Below are 23,504 nucleotides of genomic sequence, written 5' to 3' on the forward strand. Positions count from 1 at the left end.
GGTACTAGGATGTAGTAGAAGGAGACGCTTAATATTCAGACTGGGATTTTTAAAAAAAGACATTTTAATCGAACACTTCTACACGCATGTATCTATGTTAAACTACGTATACATAGGACTTCAAAATTATCATCGTACTTTTAAACTTTCGACAATGTACAAATAATTGGGTAAACTAAAATTTTAGTGATACAATAGCATAAAATGCGATCAATAACAATATTTATTATTCCATTGAGAGAAGAAGTGGCAAGAAAACAAAAAATTATTCATTTAATTTTTCCCTCCCTCACACATTTTAAATTTTATTAGAATTAATTTTTTATTATTAGAAATAATTATTAGAAAAAATTTAAAACGACATTTTAAATGTGTGAGGGAAGAATGTTATGAGAAAGGAGCTGTTGACATTCCTTTTTCGTGACGATATCATCGTCATGACATTGGCCTGGTATCCACGCGCAATCTGTTTATCGTTAAACATTGCCGACCGGTTCTGAGTTTTATATAATGTGACACGTGGACGATTATCTCCTTTTACGATTGCATTTATGGGGAATACTAATTTTTATTAAAATCAGTATTGATTCTTTGAACCCCAACACAAAATGCGCACGCGGTTCAAATGTGTTGCGAATTATATGTTACGCATCGAAGGTGGAAATAAATGCGGAGATTGCGTTTTTTTTCCCAGAAATGCGGAAGCACGCGCGACACGAAAACGAAGTGAAACCGTGCTATCCGGCTTCTGTCGTTTTTCATAAAGCTAAATTGAATGCTACGCCATATTACCATCACGTGATGGCGATATATAATTCTACATTCGATTAAATTTTTAATCATCGCGTGGCTACGTAAAAACAAAACGCAATCACGATGGATTTATTATTTGCCGCGGATGTAGCTTTCTCGCGCAAAATTCGCATGAGATATGATATAGTGGATCTAGTATTATTGGGACAAACGCGTCGCTATGCAATCGGTCGGCTCTCCATAAATTGATTCTCCAGCTAATGTGTATGTTTGACGAAAATGTTTCAGATAAACGATGCGGTAGCGTCTACGAGCGAGGATTCCGCTGCAAAAGACGTGACGAATGGCCAAATTACCGTTACTTTGGCGGACAAGTAAGTCTTGTGTGTTTTTTTATATTATTACTATTTAAATTTTTTTTTAGAAATAATTATTATTTTTAATAACGTAGATTGTCGAGGATATAAACTTCGGGGTGCGATTTCTTATAAAATTTTCTTAAACTTGAAGGTAATAAATAAATGGGGATTCAGATGCTGCGAACTTCGTATCGAACGCGCGGTATAATGTTTTGCTTTGCAGACCCGTTATACTTGTAATTAATTTCTAAAGGCATAATGATCTCTGGGATGTTTTTGTCAAAGCGTAATAAATCATCGGCTGTAAAATCAGGGAAAATATGCACGATACCTATAGGAGGCATCGTCGCAGACCGGATATGACAAATTGCGATTGTCGCGATTGATATCCCTTCGCAATGCTGATGCACATGTTTCCCCATTTTTATTTTGTACAAGGAAAGGCGGAAGATATTTTATTTTATAGCTAACACTACATTTTATACATTTAGAGGATTCTCTTGTATATATTAGTTTTAAATTAATTCAATCCTGTCTTAATTGTTTTTCAGGGAATTGAGCACGAATGCTTTCTCTACGAAACTTAGCAACGGTACGATTCCTAAAGGATTAACGAAAGAGGCAGACATTCGAGTGGAACACGTTTCGCAGGAGCGGAAGGACGTTTTGGAAAAGCAACATAGCTACGAAGAGGCGAATCTCTTGGTTAGTACTGATCCTCTCTTATGTAATCTTTAAGTAAATATAAAGGAAATTATATTTGAAAAAATTTATTTCCGAAATATTCCATTTTTTTTACTCGAACTCGTATATGTATAGAAGTAAGAATATTAAAGATTAAAGATAATAATTTAAGGATGATGAAATATTTTTATGTTATTATTTATAATAGCACTTTATAATAATAATAATATAACATATTACATTATTAAATAGATTCCTTATGCTAGATTTCCTAATATAAATAATCAGAGACATATGTACAGTTTACGATTTATATATACATTGATTATATACATTTCTCATATTACATATAATAATAATTGCAATACAAATTGCTAATATAATGTTATATTTAATTATATTATAATTATATTATAATTGTAGATTCTTAGACAGACATTTGTTTCAACACTACATTACATTGGTGCCGATCGCGCGTCGCTTACATAAGTAACATCCGTTGTAGATTTCTTAAGTGATTATTAAGGAGTTTCCCGGAAAGTAAAACGGCATCGGTAGTTTATCCTGCTTAATTGCCAACGTTAGGCACGTTAATGGGAGCCTTCTCACAAGAGTCGCGGGCTACTGTTATTTACGTTTCACGGAATGTCTCTTTGAATTAACGATCGAGCTGCAATCGCGGTATCATTTTTTTGAAAAATTTCCTTATAAACATTTAAAATAAAATTAAGTCTGAGCATATCGTTAAGTAATATTGTATTATAATACATTAATAATCAGTATTGAGATTTATACGCATTGCCATTACAAAAATATTCAACACACACATGCACACAAACGAGACACGTAATGAAATAATATTGTTAAAGAGATAATATCGTTAAGGAGATATCTGCTCCAAAAATTCCAAATTGATGATTCGAAGGAACGAGACGCGACAAGCTCGGATTAATCTTGAGTGTCACTTTAAAAAAATATATAAAACTACTTGTTTGCTCGACAGCAACCAGTGCAGGGCGGAAGAATCGGCGAACGTCGCGCTAGCAGCCCTTTCCAAAATGGTCGAACAGAAGTGCTGATTGGCGAACCGGAGGGCGGCCCGAGGTCGCCGCGGGGATCGACATCTTCGGCGGTGAACGACGGCAATTTCCTGAATCCACCGGACGAGCGAGACGAACCAATTTGCAGGTAAGTACTTTGAACTGCAAGTGCGCGAGTTTTAAGAGAGCTCTTATGCTCCTCTTCGAATCGCGCTTTTCGCCATTGTAGTCCTTTATATATAGATAGGTCCATTGAATTTTGTCGCGCGATCAACGCGCGGTTTATCCTTACGATTCGATATAAAGTTTTTTTATCTGCTTGTTAATTTATCGTTCATTTACTCGATCGTGACAATTGACGGGCCGATTCCCCGCGCTGAAAACAGGATGATTAAGTGACAAAAACCGTCTGATAGAGATTTGATCGAGTGTTGGCAAAATTAGCATTTTTAAGAGCTAGTTTGAATATTTGAATTCTAATTGCGAGTTTCCACGATTATAATATTTTATCGGCTCTGCAAGCACGCACTTGTGCTTCAAGCGGCAAGTGTTTAACGAGAGACAATTATTTGGATTATTCGAATCTATAATCGCGCGAGTTCTGCTTTACCCTGATAGAAAAGCATAAATTCAGCCGATGTCCGCTGGATGTCGCCATAAACGTACTTAACGCGAGGTTTCGCAAGACCGAACAGAATCTCTCCGGTTAGCAAAAGATACAAAGATATAGCGCTCCGAAATAACAAGTATGTATTTCTTTACAAGTATGTATTTCTCTCAAATTTTTTCATTTTATGTAATGTAATATATTCTGACAATTGCGCGCGTCACTTTCTCTTTTTATCAGCTGATGTGGTACTCATTATTAAGTCATTATGCGGAGGAATTTTCTTTATAATTTATTATCTATCGAATTTAATGATATGACGTTACGTATATACTTTGGAATTTTTATTTATTAATGAATCTTTTTGGAAAAGATAACTCCATTATAATCGCAAAAGAGATTTTTCAAAATGCTCGACTTCAATTTTAATTATTTTATTCTACAAGAGAAAAAAAGAGATCTTTGCGAAAGCTATTGGCCGACAAAATTATCATATTTGACGAGCTTCAATTTTTTCTAAAAAATCGCACAAATACGTTTCGATTCGATGCAGAGATGCGATCGATTATACGGTCTTTGGCTTTTGCGATCAAGTGCGGCCTAATTTGAAATGCACCGCGAGAAGAGTGCGAGAGACCGATGAAATCCAATTCGCGGAGAGTGCATCTCCGAATCATCGATAGAGCCGATCAAATACGAGCACCTGGTCCAAGTCAGGTCGAGGCTCCATTTCGCTCGATTCCGAGAGAAAGAGGGAGAAAGAGAGAGAGAGAGAGAGAGAGAGAGAAAGAGTCAAGTCACTTCGTCGGTATTTCACGCTCGCGACACACCCATCCCGAGCCGGTGTGAGTGCAGCCTAAACAATGCGTTTTCCAGTCCTCGGTATGCAGCGCCTCGACAGAGGCCAGATCCCTCTCTCTCTCCGTCTCTCTCTTTTCTTTTTTCACTGAATTTCGCCTTCTCCCTCCTTTCCTCTTCTCTTGCCCCGCATCTCTGCATCTCGCTGTCCCTCTTCTCCTGCCTGCCATCCTCTCCTCCTTTGCGCGTTTCTAACATGACACGAGAGGGATGCATGGCATATATAAGGACTTGTGTGTAGACAAGAGAGAACGAGAGAGAAGGAGAGAGACAGAGGGGACTTGAAGTGCGACGACTCGACATACGAGTGTAGCTGGGCACTCTCGTGGTACTCGTACCTGTATATAAGATTCTCCAATTTTGCGAACGAAAAAAATCTCCTTCCCCGTCTCACCACGCGACTTTTTTCGCATTATAATTTCGCGATTAACGTATTCTTCTTACATGCATTAGATTCAAAAAGCCCGACGTTTCCGGAAAATATATCGCTCGTCTCTATCCTTCTCTCTTTAATGTTTATCTCTCGTTGTGAGATGCGGGCTCGCTCGAAATCCGCGATGTTTTGCGGAATATGCCGTTGTTTAGCGCAGCCCTGCCTCATTCTACGTTCGCTCTTAATTCTCTAACTTGATAAGGAGGAATCGCCGCTTGTGCTCGAGGACTCGTTTAAAACTTTGGCGTCAAACGAAGCGCTGCGAACGACGAGAGACGGACAATAATTAATGCGCGAATTATTAACGGCGCGAGGAAAGTTTAATGGCGTCATAAGGAGACGCGTCGGCGTCCAAACGGATCATAGGTAACTTATTCATGAGTCCGCGAAGCAGGTCGCTCAGGTGCGAATGAATACGCTCTATTGACACTGGACGCTTTTTGACGAGGAGGACTGTAGAATGAATGGTTGGAAAATGGATGCAGGGATGCCCAAAAATGAATGCGAAACAGGCGGTCGTCAGCGAGTCTCTCCCTCCTTCTTTCTTCTTTTCTCTTTTGACAGAGCGAGAGAGAAAGCGTTTTATTTATCACGAGTTCCCTTGAGCGAGAGAGAGAAAGAGGGGCGATCGGTATCGCTCGTTTCTTTGGACCTCCATTAATAATCGAGCGGAGCACCGCGCCCGGAAATTGTCCCACTTTTCACGCTTCAAAGCGAGACGCATCTCATGCGCGACGCGTCCTAAAAGCCGCGCGTGATTATTGCAACTAACGCATTTTTCGGTACGCGTACGTAATTTCATTTACACAAGCCGGTTTTTGCGTTTTTAATATCATTACATCGCCGCAAGTCTATCAAAGCTGCCGCACTTTTTTTTTTCAGTCTTTTTGCGACGAGATTCTCTTCAAAGCGCTGTGATATTTTCCGAACAAGATCTTAACGCTTGTATTTAATGCGTCGAGTAAATTTTACTGCGCTATCAGGATTGATAATAAAAAATTCGAAATGAGAAGCATGTAAAGAAGGAGAGAGAGGGAGAGAAAGAGAATGCTCGATTAAATCTTGCTAAGGGATAAATTGATTCTAAATTAATTAAACCTATTACTTTTTTTCGACTTTAGAAGGGCAGCCTTTGAAAGATCATTGATGCATCAAATTTAGCGAGCATACTAACGAGATAACTTTTCGGTGCAGTGTTTGTAGATACCACACGAATGTTTAATTTCGTAACTTTACATTCGTTATCCGAGTCACCGATATCGATTCGCTCTCCTTCGTAATCGATATCGTCCGATACGTGTACCCGGCAACTGCGTTTACGCTTAAGCGCGTCCAGTCGGAACGCTGACATTTCTTCACGTCGTAGCGGCATTTGCATGGGACAGCTCGGCCAACGATTGCCTTAAAAGAATGAATGTATCGCGAATATATTTCCTATAAGGTCATCTTTCATTGATGCATCGCCTTACATTGAATTATATCGCGCATCTATTTATATCTCGGTTTCGGAAGAAATCTCAAACAAATTCTCTCGTGGATATTTCACAATAGTTTTTTTTCTCTCGTATAAATATAATCTCGAATTAATTGGCAAAGTGTCGCTTGCAAATTTTCCCATAATAATTCACGCGGAGTAATCCAGCCTTAAACGAAGAACAACAACTTGGCGTTGATAAAAAAAGAAGAGGAAGAAGGAAAGAAAAAAAAATGTTTAGCTTCAAGTCCGATAATTTAGTCGAGAATTTGCGCGCGAGAATCCGTGTAAACGGCGCGTTTTTCCGGATCGCAAAAAGAGCGGATAACAATTTGTGCGCGTACGTGCGAGAGATTCGCGCGGCGACATAGGGTCGGAGGTAGAGGCGAGCGAATTTCAAGTGCATTCCCGTGATTGAAGCCGTTCCTGCGGTCCCGTAGTTTCTCGTTATACATAACACACAGCGCGTGCTCTCTCTCTCTCTCTCTTTTTGCGGTGGTATCGCGGCTCGCTCGTGTGCGACACACAGTCGTGAAATACCGATTGCTCATTCTCCCATGGCGTTTCCTGTTCCGCGACCACGCAGTAGAATGTATATTCCGCTTTCAAAGTAAAAAAAACGAAAAACACACGCGCAGAAAGCAGAAAGAGGAGAGTGATGCGTGGATGAACAGATAGGATGAGATGACAGGAGAAGGTGAAACAGAAACAGAAGAGAGAGAGAGAGAGAGAGGGAAGGATTATATAGGTGGTGATGGCAATAGGGATGACGAGGATCGGTGACATTGTATATACAATATGTATGTATACATGTACCAAGAGAGACACGCCCGCTGCCCATTGTTCACGTCTAACGCATTATGCGCATCATTCGCGGCCTTTTACGCAGAGCTCCTCGCCAAGTTTATGTTAATTCTCGAGGATTAATCTCGGGGTTCTCTAAACGGATTCTACGCTAAGGGTATATGACTTGCAAGATTCTTGATTTCTTTCAACTCTGTACAGGCTGTGTTTCGTTGTACCATTATTTGGAAATATATTGTGGACAATTGGATTTCTTTGACATTTCTCTCCGTCTCTCTCTCTTTCTCTCGTAGCATAACGTATCGAGCTTTTCAATTTCGAACGGACTTTTCAAATTGAATCGAATTTATCGAAAATGTAAATTGGAGTAGTATTTTTCCGTTTAATTTAATTGAAAATTTATAACCGACTCCTTTAATTTTATATCTACCTAGTTACATTGAATAGTCTCGGTATTTATGTTAATTAAAATGTTTAAAACGAAGCAAAGTTTTCACGGTATAAGCTAGAGTTTGCGTGTTTGCGTAATCTATTTTTAGATTAAAATTTGCCGAGAAATTACGTACGTTAACTTGGGTTTACGAGAGATGTATTATTTTGTGAAAAAATTGATCTCATTTTTGAAGATTATTTTCAAGGAGAAGAATTTTCTCGATAAAAAACGCTAATTGCGTGTATCATTCACGGTCTTTTGCACATCGCGACGTACTTACATGCAGGCGCATATTCACACATACGGATGCATTTTTATGTATCTGTGCTCCAATTTTTTGCGTTTCCGCGAAGGCAATAGCTCCACGCGAGTTTTTCCACCGTTCTTCTGGAAGAGAAATCGGCCGCGCAATTTATGGCGATTTAGGTCGGTTACGTTATACGGATAACTTGAACGGTGCGATGTTCTTTAAATATCGTTAAAGGAGAGCCGTGCAGCGAAATGCATAATAAAATAGTATGCTAGGCGTAAGGCGGTGTATGTGACACTGCAATCTATAATCTTTCTTCAATTACAAACGTGTCGCGATGATAATGCTCTTGCCGTTTCTCCCTGACCTACTATCGATGTAAGCAATGACAGAGAAATAATACACTGTTATTTCATATTTACACAGAAGCGATCGACAATCATAAATACACGACACGAATATACGTACAGCTTCTGTAACACGCGTTACGGTAAATATAACAAGTATAAAAGACTTTTAAACAATTTTTGCAATGCTACGAAAACTCGGAATTAATGGTGATTTTAACGTTTGTAATTAAAGAGCTGTTTGCACGGGATTAGATTAGATTGAACGCTTAAATTGGTCGTGAAGAAAAAATAAGAGAGGACAAGCTTCTTCTCTATTATTCTTCCTCACTTTTATTGTCTTTATTTCCCGCCAGTCGAAAACGATTCCCACGGGAATATAACAATAAGAAATGTATACACGAGATGTTTGATAGCTCTTGCACGATTTTCGAGCGGGAGATTATGCAGCCGCTCGTTAATTCGTAAAAATATCACGCGTCGACGATCGAATAATATTGTCGCACGGAAATTGTCCCTGCTTAATTTCCCAGGACCGCTGCACAAAAGGTGCGCGAATCTAATTGTCCGTTGATGTGAAAGTGTGGAAAGAAAGAGCCGAGTATTTAACGGTATCAAACACACTCCTTTTTCTGAGCAGAGCGCTTTCGACGAACGTTCATTCAACGCTTGCAGCATCCGAGATGTTGCACTCGTCGGCTTCATATGTAGATAAAATAGGTAACGCTATCGCGTTACGTTGCTCGCGTTTTTTTTACGTCATATTACATTATTCGTGCGATGCGCATGACGATTGAATCGTGATTATGCAATTAATATAAAGAGGAAGGATGGTGGACAAAAGTGTCTGAGGAAGTGGTGGGAAAAAGAGAGCGGAAATAAAGGCTATTTTCAAAAAATGTGCATCTTGCATAAAAATTGCATAAAAATTGATTGATTCATCAATAATCATGGTTAGGTTTATATTTAGTAAGATTAAATAAAAATCTTCCGCAACATAAATAAACATCTAAACGTATTTATTTTTACAAAAGAAAATATTTTTTTATACTCTTGTTCCTGCCTCATCTGTAATTTAAATTTGTTTACATGCGGTGCACTTTCGATATTGATATAAATGAAAAAGTAGCAAACCGACAATTTTTATTTATATTATTATTAAAATGTAACAAAATTATTTACATTCTGATATTCTTTATTATAAAAAAAGTCAAACTCTTTTAATATATTATTTATAATACATAATACAGAGTGAGTTTTCGATTCGCGGTACGGCTTTATTTAAATTATGCGCATACTTTTTCGTGCCAAACAATTGTAAACAAGTGTGTAAACAGTTGCCTGTTGCAACGCCACCGATATCCCGAATAAACGATCGAATGCACGTGGACCATCGTCGTCATCGCTGTCGTAAACGTCGGCAGACACACTATTCCATCACTTTACTGTTTTATATATACGTATATACGGACGACGTAATTTCACATTCTCGATTCGAACCGATTTTACGTCCCGCTCGGTCCTTGTTGCGTCGGAATTAAAGTCGGGGAGAAGATATTCGCGCCTGGCTATGTACTTCGCGGAACCTAATAAAACGTTATATGCCCGAATAAAAATAGCGTTATGCGTTTTTTTAGTTGTCCCATCGAGAAATAAACCGCGGTGATAGGGAAAAGGAGTTTGCATTTTCACTTTGAAAAAACGAGGAGATTATTTATATTTATGCCAGAAAATTAATTTCACTTTGAGAGCGTTGCAAGCAACATCCACGATGATTCAAACTTGTGATTAATCGGTGAATCATTTTAATGGGTAATCACATTCGAAATATCTCACTTTGAATATACCATAAACCTACATGAGAAGAATCTACATCCTTATCGCGACCTATTTACCTACGTTTTATCGTCCTTGCTCCGGAAAAAGAAGTAGGAGCAATTCTGATTCTGGAAATACAAGCAATGATGGCGAACAAACCACAAGAGCGCGTCCTCGCGTCGATATTATTTTCGATATTATTTTCGGTGATCGAAGAACTTTCCTCGACGAGGAAGTTGGATACCGGTAAAGCGATCCATAGCAAAGATACGGAGCTTCTATCTACATTGTATCCGATTGTTTACCGCGTTGTAACGAACGAAGTAGTTTTACTTGAAGCTCGCGAGAGTATACGAGAGTTGTTTATCGGATAAATCGAAAATACGACCGGGGAACTTTAAACGGGCGTAACTTTCTCGAGGGTGGAATTGTTTTGAAGAAAATTGAATTTCTCGCAGAGATGTATTCCACATCTACGATGATGTAATAACGCAATTGCGTATAAAGTTAATATAACAAAGTACACGAGATTTTCGCTGAAAACATCTGTCTCGCAATTTCGACGTATATTCCTGACGTGGGATATCATCTTTCTCCAGCGTGAGTGCAATTTTTCGCACTTTGCCCCTTGCAACTTAAAGTGGCTCGTGCAACAATTTCTGAAACGTCACGAGAAATACGTCCGGTCCAAAGTTCTCTTCGAGTACGAGTTGACGCGGGACGTTGGAGTAAAGGCTACGGGGTATTAAAAAAGCCGCACGAGTCGCGAATAATGGCCTGTGGCCGTTGACAGGCACGGTCATTAATCAAGTCGATTAATTGAGCACCGCGGAAAACGGTACTTAAATACCGCATAGCTTATATATACCGATCTCGCCGGCGTATAACAACGAGGTATCTGGGAAATGGAGCATTTCGCTTCGATGCTCTCCGTGTTTCCTCTACCGCCGCAACGAGCGACGATGATGATCACCGGCGTCATGTATACATAGTCATCGCGTGTACGATTGCAGTAATAGACGTGTCATGGTGTAATATCAAATCGAACGATGACCCGTCGTCGGCTTTTTCATTCCTCGTTCCGGTAGATCGTAATTGATTTTCCGCGTGATGCCCAAGAATCTATCGTGTGACGACGTATTTGAATTTATACCAAGTTTTTAAATGTTTGATAATTAAATAATGCGCCGGGAGAGGGCCTTTTTTATCTCACATCAGTTAAAATTTATATCTAAATATAAAAAAAGGAAAAAAAATATATATCCAATAAAAGGAAAGAGAAAAAGAACAAAGCTTGAACGCGGTTTTATAGTTAAATTTATTTGCAGCTAGACATACTTACAAGGTGCAAAAAAATATCGATTCTACGAGTAGTGACAGGACAAATCTGTCTTATTGTTAGAATTAGCTATTGACTCGATCTCGGTTTCGTTTATATAGCACCTTTTGACGATATTTTAATCGTCCTCTTGTGTGCACAAAGATTGCGAGGATAAAGCGTTTTTGCCTTTATTATAGTTCATTATTATTGTTGCGAAGAAGCACTAATCTCACTGTTGGGACTACAACAACACTTAATTGAAAGTTCATTACGACGTCTATGCCGCGTTCCTTGGCATAAACTCAAATCCAATCAACAGTTCGCATACGGTACATCGATGTGTAATTGCTCAAACGCATTCCCGTAATGAATTCCGTGTTCCACTTAGTTCCGGCTATTGCTTCCGCTATTTCATTAATTTGCCACGTCGTCCGCTGTCCACGGAAAGTAGCGGAATGTTAAACTTGCTCCCTATTATATGCGGAAACCAGCAATCAGCTCTCTGCGACCGCGACCGCGCGCGAAATCCGGATAATTTGCACTTTCGAATTTCGCGTTTTGCCTTCGGAGCTTTTAGAGTTGATGAAATTAATGAAACTAACTCGGACACGCTCCTCGACTTGTATATTAATAAGAGTTTAATGGTCTTTTATCAGGGAAAATTGGCCAACAACATCCGGCAATTGAGAGGATTTTCCTTTTTTCGTGTGTAATATAATAATACAATACGCTTCCAAGTATTAATCGAGTTTCTCTCTCTCTGCATTTTGCAAAGATTTATCCTACAAAGAGGATTTATTAGACCTTTCGCCCAACCAAAGTAATTATAATTTACAATAAATATGATAATCCAAGAGATGATTAATGTGCTTTTCACAAACGGCAATATTATAAATAATGAACATTATATCAAATTATAATAATGAAGTTAATGAGGAGGAATGCAATGCTATTATCGTAATAAGATTTGGGGTCTATTGTAATGAAAATTTGACGCTCATTCGAATTTTGAACACAAGTTGCAAACTTTGAGAAGTTTATTGTAATGCGAGTTTATCACATTTTCTTCAACTTAGACGCAGAGATATAGTTTAACGTTTTACCTGTTGTAGTAAATAAGACAGTGAATGTAGTATTAAAAGATGATATCGATTGTATAATATGAACATTGTCAATCGTACTGTTTTTTTTTTTTTTCACAAGAAGAACAAAGATTAAATTTAACTTAATTATGCTTCTTTCAAATCGAGTCTTTTCGATGAGAATTGTTCATTAAAAACACAGACTTATATTTACAGTAAGAATAGTATATATTTACTTGACGCACAGCGGAATCTGACAACTTCTTGCGCAGCTTCTTACCTTGTGATCTCGAAGGCCAGTCGTGGCTCGCTCGTGAAATTTAGATGCTTGGTTCTTGCGACCTTCACAAAGCGTCAGGGGAAAAGCCGGAGGCTTTGCGGGATTACCTGCGACTATTTATTCGTATCTGATGCCATTGTCGAGGCGTCCCCTCGTCTAAACTTTTTCAAGAATTCCGTGCTGCACGCGGCCCGATACGCATCATCATAATCGTCGTATAACCGTAGGAAGGGTGGGACCCGATTCCCTGCAGGTAGGTAAGTAGGTAGGGTGGGTCCACCGACGCGCACACCTGTGTTTCCTGTCGTTCAACCGCGGCTCAGGGACGCACACCTGACGCACCGGAAGACTCGACGCTGACGCTGACGCGCGAGAAGCGCAGTAAAGTGCATTTCGCTTACATCTGAAAAATGCTCAAATAATGTTTGTAAAAAGTATTGTATAAAATTTGTGTCGTCGGTCAAACAAACCCCAAGTAAACAATCTTTACGCGAAAACTTTTATTGTAATTTTCGAATAAATATTTATGATAAATATATAAAAAAGACGGATGAGGAACGTAATAAAAAGTAATAAAAAGTATTTTCACGGATGCATACACATACACGAGTTTGCTCTCATTAAACTCTCAGTGTCTGGGAGAGTAAATACGACGAACGGCGGAAACAAATAAAAGGACTTTTCACCCACTTGATAAAAAAGCGGCGGTAATTTATCTTTCGAAGAGACTTCACTCGATTATCGCTAGGGACTCTCTCTCTACTTTGAATTAAACCCGTTTCTCGGACATCGCGTATAATTGCGCGTCGCCTCGTCACTCGCGCGTAATCGCGCTTTGTAGGACGCGAGGAAAACTCTGCTGGAATCCGCTAGTAGATCAATGAGTTTTTAGGTCAAGGATTGGATATAGTTAGTTGATTCTATTATGAGCGGCGAGATTTCGTGCGCGAAACCACGGCGTTTCTCTGCGGCTCTCTCCGATTTATGTTGCAGTGCATTGTAATCGATGATGTCGCGTTTATTCGGGCGATTAAAAATTTCACAGGTCCTCGATATTAGTCATCCGACTTGAGAACGTCACGCATTATCATGCTTGAGTAATCCGGCCGATGTCTATCAACACCCGCATGCGTCACGGATTCAATTTTCGTACCGCGGAAGATTTGACGTCACGTCGAGCGACGTGACGTTGTCCTGACGCCGACTCGTGGATACGTCACGACGAAGAAATTTTATATATAAAATGTATTATCGTTTTCGTGAATGCGCCGCAAGAAACTGTCTCCTTTATTTGCCGCAAATGACTCATCGAAGGGGTTGCCTATCGCGTGTGTAATTGAGCACATGTCGACTCCCGGGCCCCTCGATGCACGCGTGTATTCATGTTCAGGTCCAAGTTTCAGGTGCGAGCACACACGTGTCTGTGTTGCGCACAAAACCAACATTTGGTATAAATAGATAATACAATGTGACATATCTGAGATCGTACTATTCTATGATAGTAAGGTATCTCTCATTTCTGTTGGCGCGAGAAAAAGATGTTACCGAGTTGAATTTGGCGAATCAATGATGGAAAAATGTTTGATACATCAATTTTTCGTAGAAAGAAAATATATATATATGATTTTCCTCATTAAATTAATTTTCCCAATTAAATATATTTTATAAGTTTTTATATTTTCAGAATAAATTGAGCAATTTTTTAAAACAAATATTCGAGATATTAGAAAAAGATACGAAATTTCTACAAATTTTTAATTAAAATCAAATTTAATTTTTCGTCAACATTCGTTTAAATGATCTCTCTCGAATGAGACAATGAATCCACGCATTCGGAATGTCGTGCATTTATGCGCGAGATAATCGGAGCAAAATGCTGCTCCGAAATTCGTCCCTCGCGCCCATCGCGAATTAATTATTACGCGTTCATTAACGCGTGCACATCCGCACGAATCACATCTGCTCGCGCGACACACATGCATACACATATATGAGACGCCAAGATAAGCTTTCGATATCAAGTGCCAACTCCGATAAGAGTCGCATTCCAGACACCAGTTCTCATACACGGCGCCCGATCGTCGTGTCAACAATTTCGCTTCCCGTCTGTTTCATATTTATATCGTACGTAGGCGCGGTACACGACGGTTGTTCTTTCCTTCTCACTCATGATACGTTCATCCCGTGCGTTATCGCGTTATTATTAATTTCGATAGAGATTTCGTCGCTCTGTACGCTTCTCTACATCGCGGTGCCATGGCAGTGTGGATCGACCTAAACCGGGCGTGTGACCCGTGCAAGGCATGCTGGGTATGCCTCGCTCGGCGACTCGGAGTTTTCATTCTTTGCAGGTAAACGTTCACGTGGCTCGGCGACAAAGAGAGGAATTTGCTCCAATGTAGATATTTAACGTGTCGTTTAAAGATAACGAAAAAAATTATCTATCGCGAGAACACGCCTCTCTGTTCTGTCAATCTCTGTATCGCGTACCGGTACATTTTAAATTATTTTTTAATTAAGTAACGTCGGAATAGAAAATGTTTGTTCATACATTAATTAAAGAAATGATAAAAGAATCAAATTTAATATTATAATTAAAACTTTATAAGAAATTTATAAATTTTTTGATTGAAAAAGTATAATACTTGGCAATCACAGTCAGTTTAATTGTTTTAATATCTGCTCCCTGTATATGTAATTTCAAAAAATAACAGATATATTATGAAGTACATCACATTAAATACTTAATTATTAATTTTATAAAGAAAAGTTATATATTTATCTCCACGATAAATATAATATTTGATATGGCTATCTCACATATACGTTTGAGGCAACATGATGCCTTGATAGATCGCGATCGTAATAAATTTTCTCGCATTAGTGAGCTTTAATTAAAGTGCGCGCGCGACCGGGGCGCAATTTCATAGCGTTGCCAGTAACTATATATCTGATAATCCCTTCATAGATTAAGCCACATTATTCGAAAGGACGCACACAAGTAGGTACAATGGACCGCTTTTTCGTCTCACATCCGTTCCTTTCCTCGAGGATATTAATAATCCTGCCGGAAATACGTCGCGAGACAAAGGCGAATTGTTTCTCGATTTTATATCCACCCCTTTTTCCTCATCTCCAAATAGACGCCAGCGACCGGAAGAGCCTCGCCGAGTCCTTTGCGCAGCGACCGGTGAAGAGTCTCGGATGGTTGTATATCCTAAATTCCGTTCCCAAGTTCGTGCCTTTGGCTATAACAGACCAGTCTCAGGATAGTCAGAAAGATCAGATATTAAACGGGACTGTTTACGTTCAAAATACGGAACACTTCTTACGGAGCAATCTCTCTTTCTTTACGTGTTCTTTTGAACATGTACCAAGTAATATATGCTATACGCGAGTAAAAAATATTTAAAATATTTAAAACACAAAAATAAAATTTGTAATAATTTGAAAGGGATTCTTTTTCAATGGAAAAGTAGAGAAAAATTTTCTGTCATTCGCTGGTCCTTGAATCAGTCAGCTATAAAACAATCAAAAGATGCCCTGATATGCTGCGATATTAAATTAAAATTAAATCAAAAATTAAGTCAATTAAAATTTAGTTTATATTTTTTGAAAATCGTTAAAATATTGGGGAGCGCTTTAAATACTTAATATATATTATTGGTCGATTTTCAAATTTACACGTAGCAAGTTTATCGTAAAATACAGACATGTTATGAGAAAACTAAAACTTAGTGGTTTGTGTTGACTGCAGATGCAATACAAGATAAATAAACCAATTAGTCACGCGGATCGTTCATTAAGTCCTTACGGTAGACATTAATAGTCCCCGGGGCGCAAAATTCAGGTACGACTGTATCGAAAGTTTCGGCGCCACGTAAGACCACCTACGATCGAAAGCCACTTGGCTCCGCTATGCCTATCAGTGCCGGCAACTTGAGGCCCGGCAGGGATTCTGGCGACAGAATCACTTGAAAAACGAGAGGATATATAACACGTTAGACTTAAAGATTCCATAACTCCGCGGGACTTTTAGACGACGAACGCGAATCTGGTTTCACTCGAAAATGCCGCGGGAACGAGAGGAGTACTATTGTCCTCGTTTGCCGATACTCTGGCGTCCATAAAGTACCCGGTCGGATCTCGTAACTCGAGTCTCAGAGTCGTGCTTCGAAATTTCAAGAGGGAAACCCCGAACGCGGTGTAGAGTTTTCGTCTCTCTCGCGGCATCGACAAAGCGTGCCGCGAGGGGGAGGACGGCATTTCCTCCGAAAATTGGATACTCTGTGCGACCGTAAAAAGGGCGAGTCGCGTAATGCGACTCGTAAAAAGTGCTCACGTGCCACGGTAAAAGTCAATTCGCTTTATCGCGATAATCGTCGCTGCACTTGTCGAGTTCGATGACCGAGCACGAAGATCGATAGGCAAACAGTATCGATAGATAGAGGCGAGTTAATCTCTTTGGCCGGCATGACGAATATGCTACCGATGGTCAACACACAGTCTGACAATGTCTATAGAATGATCGATATGGTTTAGTTACATGTTGACCGAGTCGTCGTTCTGATTTCGACCAAATACTCGGTTTAAAAGATTCTATTCAAGTTGTTTTATCAAGCCGATATTTAACTTGAAAGACGTAATGTAAATTATAATCTTTAACGCATGCTCGAAGGAAAAAAGTCGCAGAATTAATCTATAATAAATTGATCGAAAATGAAATTAAAGAGGATATTTTTTAAGTTTTACTTTGCAAACGCGAATATTTCTATTTTTTTTTTTTTTACGCGAATTTACATATTTTAGCAACGACGTTGTTGAGCATTTTTTTATGCCGATGCAATAAAAATTAACTGTTTTAAATTTCACAACAATATAAAACTTGGAAAAGCTTGTTACACAAAGCACATTTGCATAATCCTTTTTGCACGGATGTTATCAAGAAATGACTGAATTGCAAGGAGATTCCTCACTACGTGATATCTTCTGAAAAACCGACACAATGTGGCTAACCAGAATGGTTTGGGAGAATAATAGAGGATGTCTGGGCTGCACTGCACCGAATTCCATCATTTGTGGGCTATACTTTTCAGTCTTATGCAAACCACATTGCGCCGACATGCAACGTATGGTTTCTGGCTTCGAAAAGATTGGAGAGTGGCCAAGAAGGAGGGTCCAAAATGGAAAATGAGCATGATAATGTGACCAAAGAAAAGAATCTCTCTATCTCTTTCACTCTATTTTTGACACAGATAGTGATAAAATAATCCAAATGAAAAAAGATAATGGTATGACCTGCTCAGCTGCTCGTTTAATAAACGTCAATGTTCGAATAATGAGAGAAAACTTGAAAAATGTTTGTCTTTTTTATTTTCTCGTCTTTCTTTCTATGAAATATTGCAGCTATTCGAAGCTATCTTTCCATATATGCGAATATAAATGAGTAACATTTACTTGCACAAATCAAGATGTATATCTTTCTAAGAAAATGAGCTGGCAAGAGAACTCTACTATTTCCACGAATTTTGGCATCCTAGATTCGCCTCTCTCTCTCTCTCTCATTCCGGATGTTTTAATGAAATTACAGGAAATGAGCTTTCGAAAAAACAAAAACAATGTAGATAATAAACATTATTTTTCATTGAATTTCTAATAAACTTTATTTTAATAAATTTATAATTTGAGTATCTCGTATAAAATAATATTTAATATTAAAAATTAAGAATTTGTACAACACTTTTAAGATATTTTCGTTAAATACAACTCGACTTCCCGAAATCGATGATATGCTAAATGTGGGACGCTCTGTTTATCAACACTACGTTAGTGATTAATCAATCACATGATCACCGAATCATTGATGCGAGCACGAATCAAATATTGTTGGACGATGATTATGCTGTTTACGCAGTAATTTCTTCTCCTTTCCTTTCCATCTCTTTCTCGTCTTATTATTATTGAATTATTTTAGTCAAAGAATTAATTTAATCTAGCATGGCATAAATTTAATGAACCGCCTTCGCACGTTTTTTATCCCCGCAAATTATCCTTCGAGCGGCTTTCGAACGTGATTCTCGGATCAGTGAGCATACACAGAGACGGGGAATTCAATGGGAGGCTTTAACACAATCGATAAATATTTCCGCGATGGATAGTTAATCCGAACGCGCGTTACGGAACACTCGAATAATGAGAGTTGCGCAATGATCGAGGGCGGATACTCGCATTCTGTCTCATTTGACGCGGCACACATTTACAATCGGACAAAGCCATCCTCTTCGTCGGGAACAATAAAATTGCAGATGCAAAATCTGCACACAATATCAAGGTGTCTCACACGATACCATACTCAGCATCCTGCATACTCGATGGTCGCCGAGAGCCCCATCCATTCGCGGCTCCGATCACAAGTGCGACGCACTTTAAACGATACGATTCTTCATTGATGTGTTACATTTAACATTTATATCGTACATTTGTTTGGCGTAAAAAATGAGAGAATTTAAAGTTTCGTTCAGACGAGGATATTCGATAGCTTTTGTGCAAAATTATACAACAAACTTGCTGCAATTGTAACGAGAAATTGAACTTACAATAACGATGCTTTGACGAGTTATTTTCGAGAGAGATATAAAATTGCGAGAGTAACGCGATCGAATATAATGTCGGATTGATTTGTAATGAAATAAGAATTTAAAATCGCGCATCTTCGTATCTAATACGGAGATCGATAAATTACTGGAAGCCATCGAGCTTGCCATTATTCAGGCTTCGCTTCTCGCGACTCCATCGCGCTTTTTTCTCGCGATGAAAGATGCCCCGGGCGTCGTGGAATATTCAGGAAGCAAGGTCGGATTGATAATCGTGAGAAAGACGAAAACGATCGTCGGATCAGCTGAGAGTCGAAATACTATACGCGAACGAGATATCGCGATGTGAACGCCAATGTATACGTGAGAATGAGCGCGTGTGCGTACATTGTGCGTGTCACGAACACTTTTACTCGCGCGTGTTGAACTCGCGTGAGGTGGAAGCGGGGGAGAGAGCGAGAGACTTCAATGCTGGAACCACGTGATCGCCGTGGCAGCGGAGAGGAGTCTCGGATTCGAGCGAGCGAATACAACAGCGGTGAAGAGAGAAAGAAGCGAGCCACCTCCGAGAACGTCGGTAGAAAAAGAGAAGGATAAAAAGATTGAAAGAGAGAGAAAGAAAAAAAGGTTCAAATTTGTGTCTGGACAAAGACGGACGCTCGACCGAGGATATGACGCTTCACCGAGAGAAACAGAGAGCCGGAGAAACAGGAATGCGGACCGAGTTGGGTAAGAAAGTGGGAAGAGGAGAGATACAACTATGACGAAGAATGGAGCAAGAAAGCGATAAGAGCCGAAAATGGAAAAGAAACGGAGCAGGTCGAAGGGAGGGGCAGGCAGGTAGAGGAAGAAAGATGGAAAATTATAGGAGGAATCGAACGAAGCGAGAAGGACAGTTCGAATACCGCGAGATGGAAGGAGATACTCGTGGTTGAACCGGTGAACAGTTGGAGGGGAAGAAAAGCGAGCGGAGTGGGAGCGAGGTAAGGCAGGAACGCGCAGCTGGAAGGTAAGCGTCGAAGAGGGAGGTGGAGGAGAAGAAGGGGGTACATTTGAGAAAGAGAGGGACGCGCGCGAGTACGTCCATGCACGAAAGAGAGACAAAGAGAAAAAATGGAGGGAGGAGAGCTGAACAGGTAGAAGAGCGAGAAAGAGAGACGTAACGAGAAGGGGGCACCGGCTCTCTGGGGGTAAAGCGAAGCCAACAAACCCACGTCAGTTCGAAGCCGGAGGGACGCCTGCCCTCTTCGCGCGTTCCTCGCCCCACTTTGTGTTCAATCTCGTGAAAATTGCGAAGGGATCGTAGCGATTAAAAAAAAAGTGCGGTCATTGGTATCTTTTTTTTTTTTTTTACGTAATGAAATTCGGAGGAGCACAAATATCCCGGAACCCCGAGGGAGCGATCGGCTCGTCGTATGCCCGATACGAGCTTAAGTGACGATCGTTCGATCGGCTATTATCATTAATCGGCTGTTTACTATCGAATCGCACGATCATCACCGCGTCGGGGTTGAAGTGGAGCGCGATTAAGGCGGTTAACGGAGTCCGGAATATCTGTCCATCGGCGCGACAGGGCCAAAACCGGTACGAGCGTTCTCCACGCGATATAGTGCGCCGCCGCCGTCGCCACCGCCGCCGCCGACTCCTCCTTCGTCGCGTACAGCCTTCGGAAGGTGCATACACCTCCTCCGTTGAGTTGCCGGTCGTCGTTGTGGCGCACACCGCGTCGTGAGTCCGTCCGTCCGTCCGTCCGTCGCGTGACCGCTCGTATACCTGTGTCGGTGCATATATGTGTGCGTACGTATTTTCGTGTGCGTGTACCTGTGTGCCCCTCGGTGTACAGGTGGAATGTGCCACCGTGCGCGCGGATACACGCTGACGCGTGCAGCCAACGAGGGGCGAGATAAGGTCGAGCCGTAAGGTGCGAGGTGTAAGGTAAAGTGATCCACGAAGAAGGGTGGGAGAGAAAGGGGAACAATTCCGGGAAAAATCGCGAGGAATTGTCACGCGAGTCGTAAATAATTGTGGTTGACACGTGGCGAACGGAAAGCTGAGGAATCGATTGGGAATTTTCGACGAAAGATCCTTCGTAGGTCAAGGAAAAGTCGCAGAGGGCGAAGGCAGACTCGATTCGCAGACGCGCGTGGGTGTCCGATCGGCGGGGGAACAAACACGAGAACGCGCATCCATTGTCAGGATGCTCGAGCATCGAGAGTGAAGAGAGAGAGAGAGAGAGAGAGAGAGACGGAAGAGAGCCGATGAAAAGAGAAGAAATCGCGGACGCGCGGCGAGATAATCGCGGAAAGAATTCGCTCCTCGCGAAGAGAGAAGAGGCGTAAATATTTAATGACGTCGCGGGGTGTGGTAAAAGAGGAAGCGGTGGATCGTCTGCGGAATGTAAAAGTGTCCCGCGAAGGTCAAATTAAGAGCATTTGCAAAAGTATAGACGCGAATTAAAATTAGATGAAAGAAAGAGGATAGAAATTCTCAAGAGGATACTAGAAACATAAAGAATCACTCAAATAGATAGGATTGAAAGAATATTTCGGTGAAAGTAGAAAGAAGATATATCAAGAAGAAGGAAGAGATTGCAAGGACAAGACTTGTCAAACGCAAGCAGGAAGACGAGTTGGGACGACAGGTTGGGAGATAATGAAGAGTACTTAGTTACAACGGATCGGCGTCGAGGTCAAAGGAAAACTAAGATTGTCTCGGGAACGCATTGAGATTCTTCGACCGTAGGTAGCTTCGTCGCGCGAGCATCGTCCATGAGGTTTGAGCGAAGGACGAATCGTTGAGAGGACCACGCCATGAGAATCCTCAAAACGCTACACTGGTAGGTTTTCAGCGACAAGACGCGAGTCGTGCGCGGACAGTCATAAATAATTCGCGTATTCTGCGCGCGATTGCGAGTTGCGAAAACGATCGCTGATGTTTCATTTACGATGTAAAAATGAATATGTAAAAAGAGAATCCATTAACCTATGTGTCATGCGCGACAAACGAATAGGGAAGAGAGCATTTTATATACTTCGAATTTTTTATTCGGGAATTTACTAACTCGCTGTAACTTATTTCTTTTTCTAGAAAAAAATGCAAATTTTTTAGTTTTTATTGTCATACCACGAGAGCTGATAGAGTCGGGATCACGTTTGTAACGAGAAAAACGATAAAATAAAAACCCTGAGAAAGGGCTTTTATTTTACTACCTGGGGCCTTTTATCCTAAATCTCTGGCTACCTTCGGTAGAATTTCGAAACGGCACGTAAAACATTTTTCAACTTTCACATATTTCCTGATACGAGACCGAAAATAGATGATTTAAACCTGTCAAAGAAGATTATTTTTTCATAGACAGTACAACATGTGTTTGACATAAATATCGATGGAGATTCGAAAAATTTACAAAATCGTAAGTTTTGAAATAGTGTAAAGATTAATTTATAAATACTTTTAGAATTTCAGAAATTTCTTGGAGAATCTGAAATTCTCAGAAATTCTTTTATACTTGGAAAAAAAACAAGAAACTTTTTCGGAATTTCATTGGAATTTAGAGAATTTTAAAAGAGTGATTCTTTGATATATTTGCTCTTATATTAACAATATAATAAACAATTGGCAATTTACTAATACAAGTGACCAAGTTGTGAATTATATATATTTATTATATATTTATTATATATATTTATTTATATATATTTAACATCTATCTAACGAGAGATATACAGAGAATATACAGTACATAATTCTTATTGCAATTTTTAATGATAAAAAAATAAAAATGTAGATGAGAAAAATTTATTTTCCAAAAGTTATTCAATTTATTTTAGTATATTTACAAATCTTGAAACCTAAAAGATTCTATATTTTTTTCTTGGTTCAAGTGGAAAACATTTGTTTTAGAAAGTTGCATGAAAGAATCCCTATCTTTCAAATATTTTCTTTGTCTGGAATTTTGAACGAAAGACCTGGAAGGTTAAAGAATTTTCAGGGAATCTCTCTCTCTCTTTTTCTCTCTTACAAAATTTAAATAGAAACACACAACATCCTGATAGATCACATAAATACTTAAAATGCGAACTGAAGGAAAATATACAATCTCAACGGGAGAAAATCCGTCTTTTAATTCTCAAAATACTATTTAATTTTTATGGCCCGTTTTTCCGAAGCATCTTGCAATCTTAAACCGTCTGCTAACCGTTTGCGCATTTCGTACGTGATACACAATTGATGACACGATTTCGATACGCTCGTGCACTTGCGGACGCATCGCGCGTGAAATATCGGCAGGTAATAAATTTGGACAAAAACTCGTCAGTACTTTCCGGCCTCGGTACTGCCCAACTATTGCCAGGTTAATCATAAATC

The 23,504-nt window shown here is 39.8% G+C and overlaps 1 protein-coding gene across 11 annotated transcripts in view; it reads left to right on the top strand.

Annotated features, from left to right (window-relative positions):
* LOC145962312 (uncharacterized) overlaps positions 1-23,504 on the top strand; it is a 67,086-nt gene that overhangs the window by 22,401 nt on the left and 21,181 nt on the right. For 10 of the 11 annotated variants that reach the window (XM_083083293.1, XM_083083291.1, XM_083083294.1 and 7 more), the window contains 3 exons: positions 1,042-1,127; positions 1,664-1,817; positions 2,800-2,984. In XM_083083293.1, the coding sequence (XP_082939419.1) occupies positions 1,042-1,127; positions 1,664-1,817; positions 2,800-2,984 (425 nt within the window). Of the gene's footprint in view, positions 1-1,041; positions 1,128-1,663; positions 1,818-2,799; positions 2,985-19,391; positions 21,973-23,504 lie in introns of those variants that run through there. The other variant, XM_083083300.1, reaches the window with a different exon arrangement.

Source organism: Camponotus vicinus, unplaced genomic scaffold (assembly GCF_025532165.1).
Source record: "Camponotus vicinus isolate PSW18456_S1 unplaced genomic scaffold, iyCamVici1.0 SCAF_11, whole genome shotgun sequence".
In the NCBI taxonomy this organism is placed as follows: domain Eukaryota; kingdom Metazoa; phylum Arthropoda; class Insecta; order Hymenoptera; family Formicidae; genus Camponotus; species Camponotus vicinus.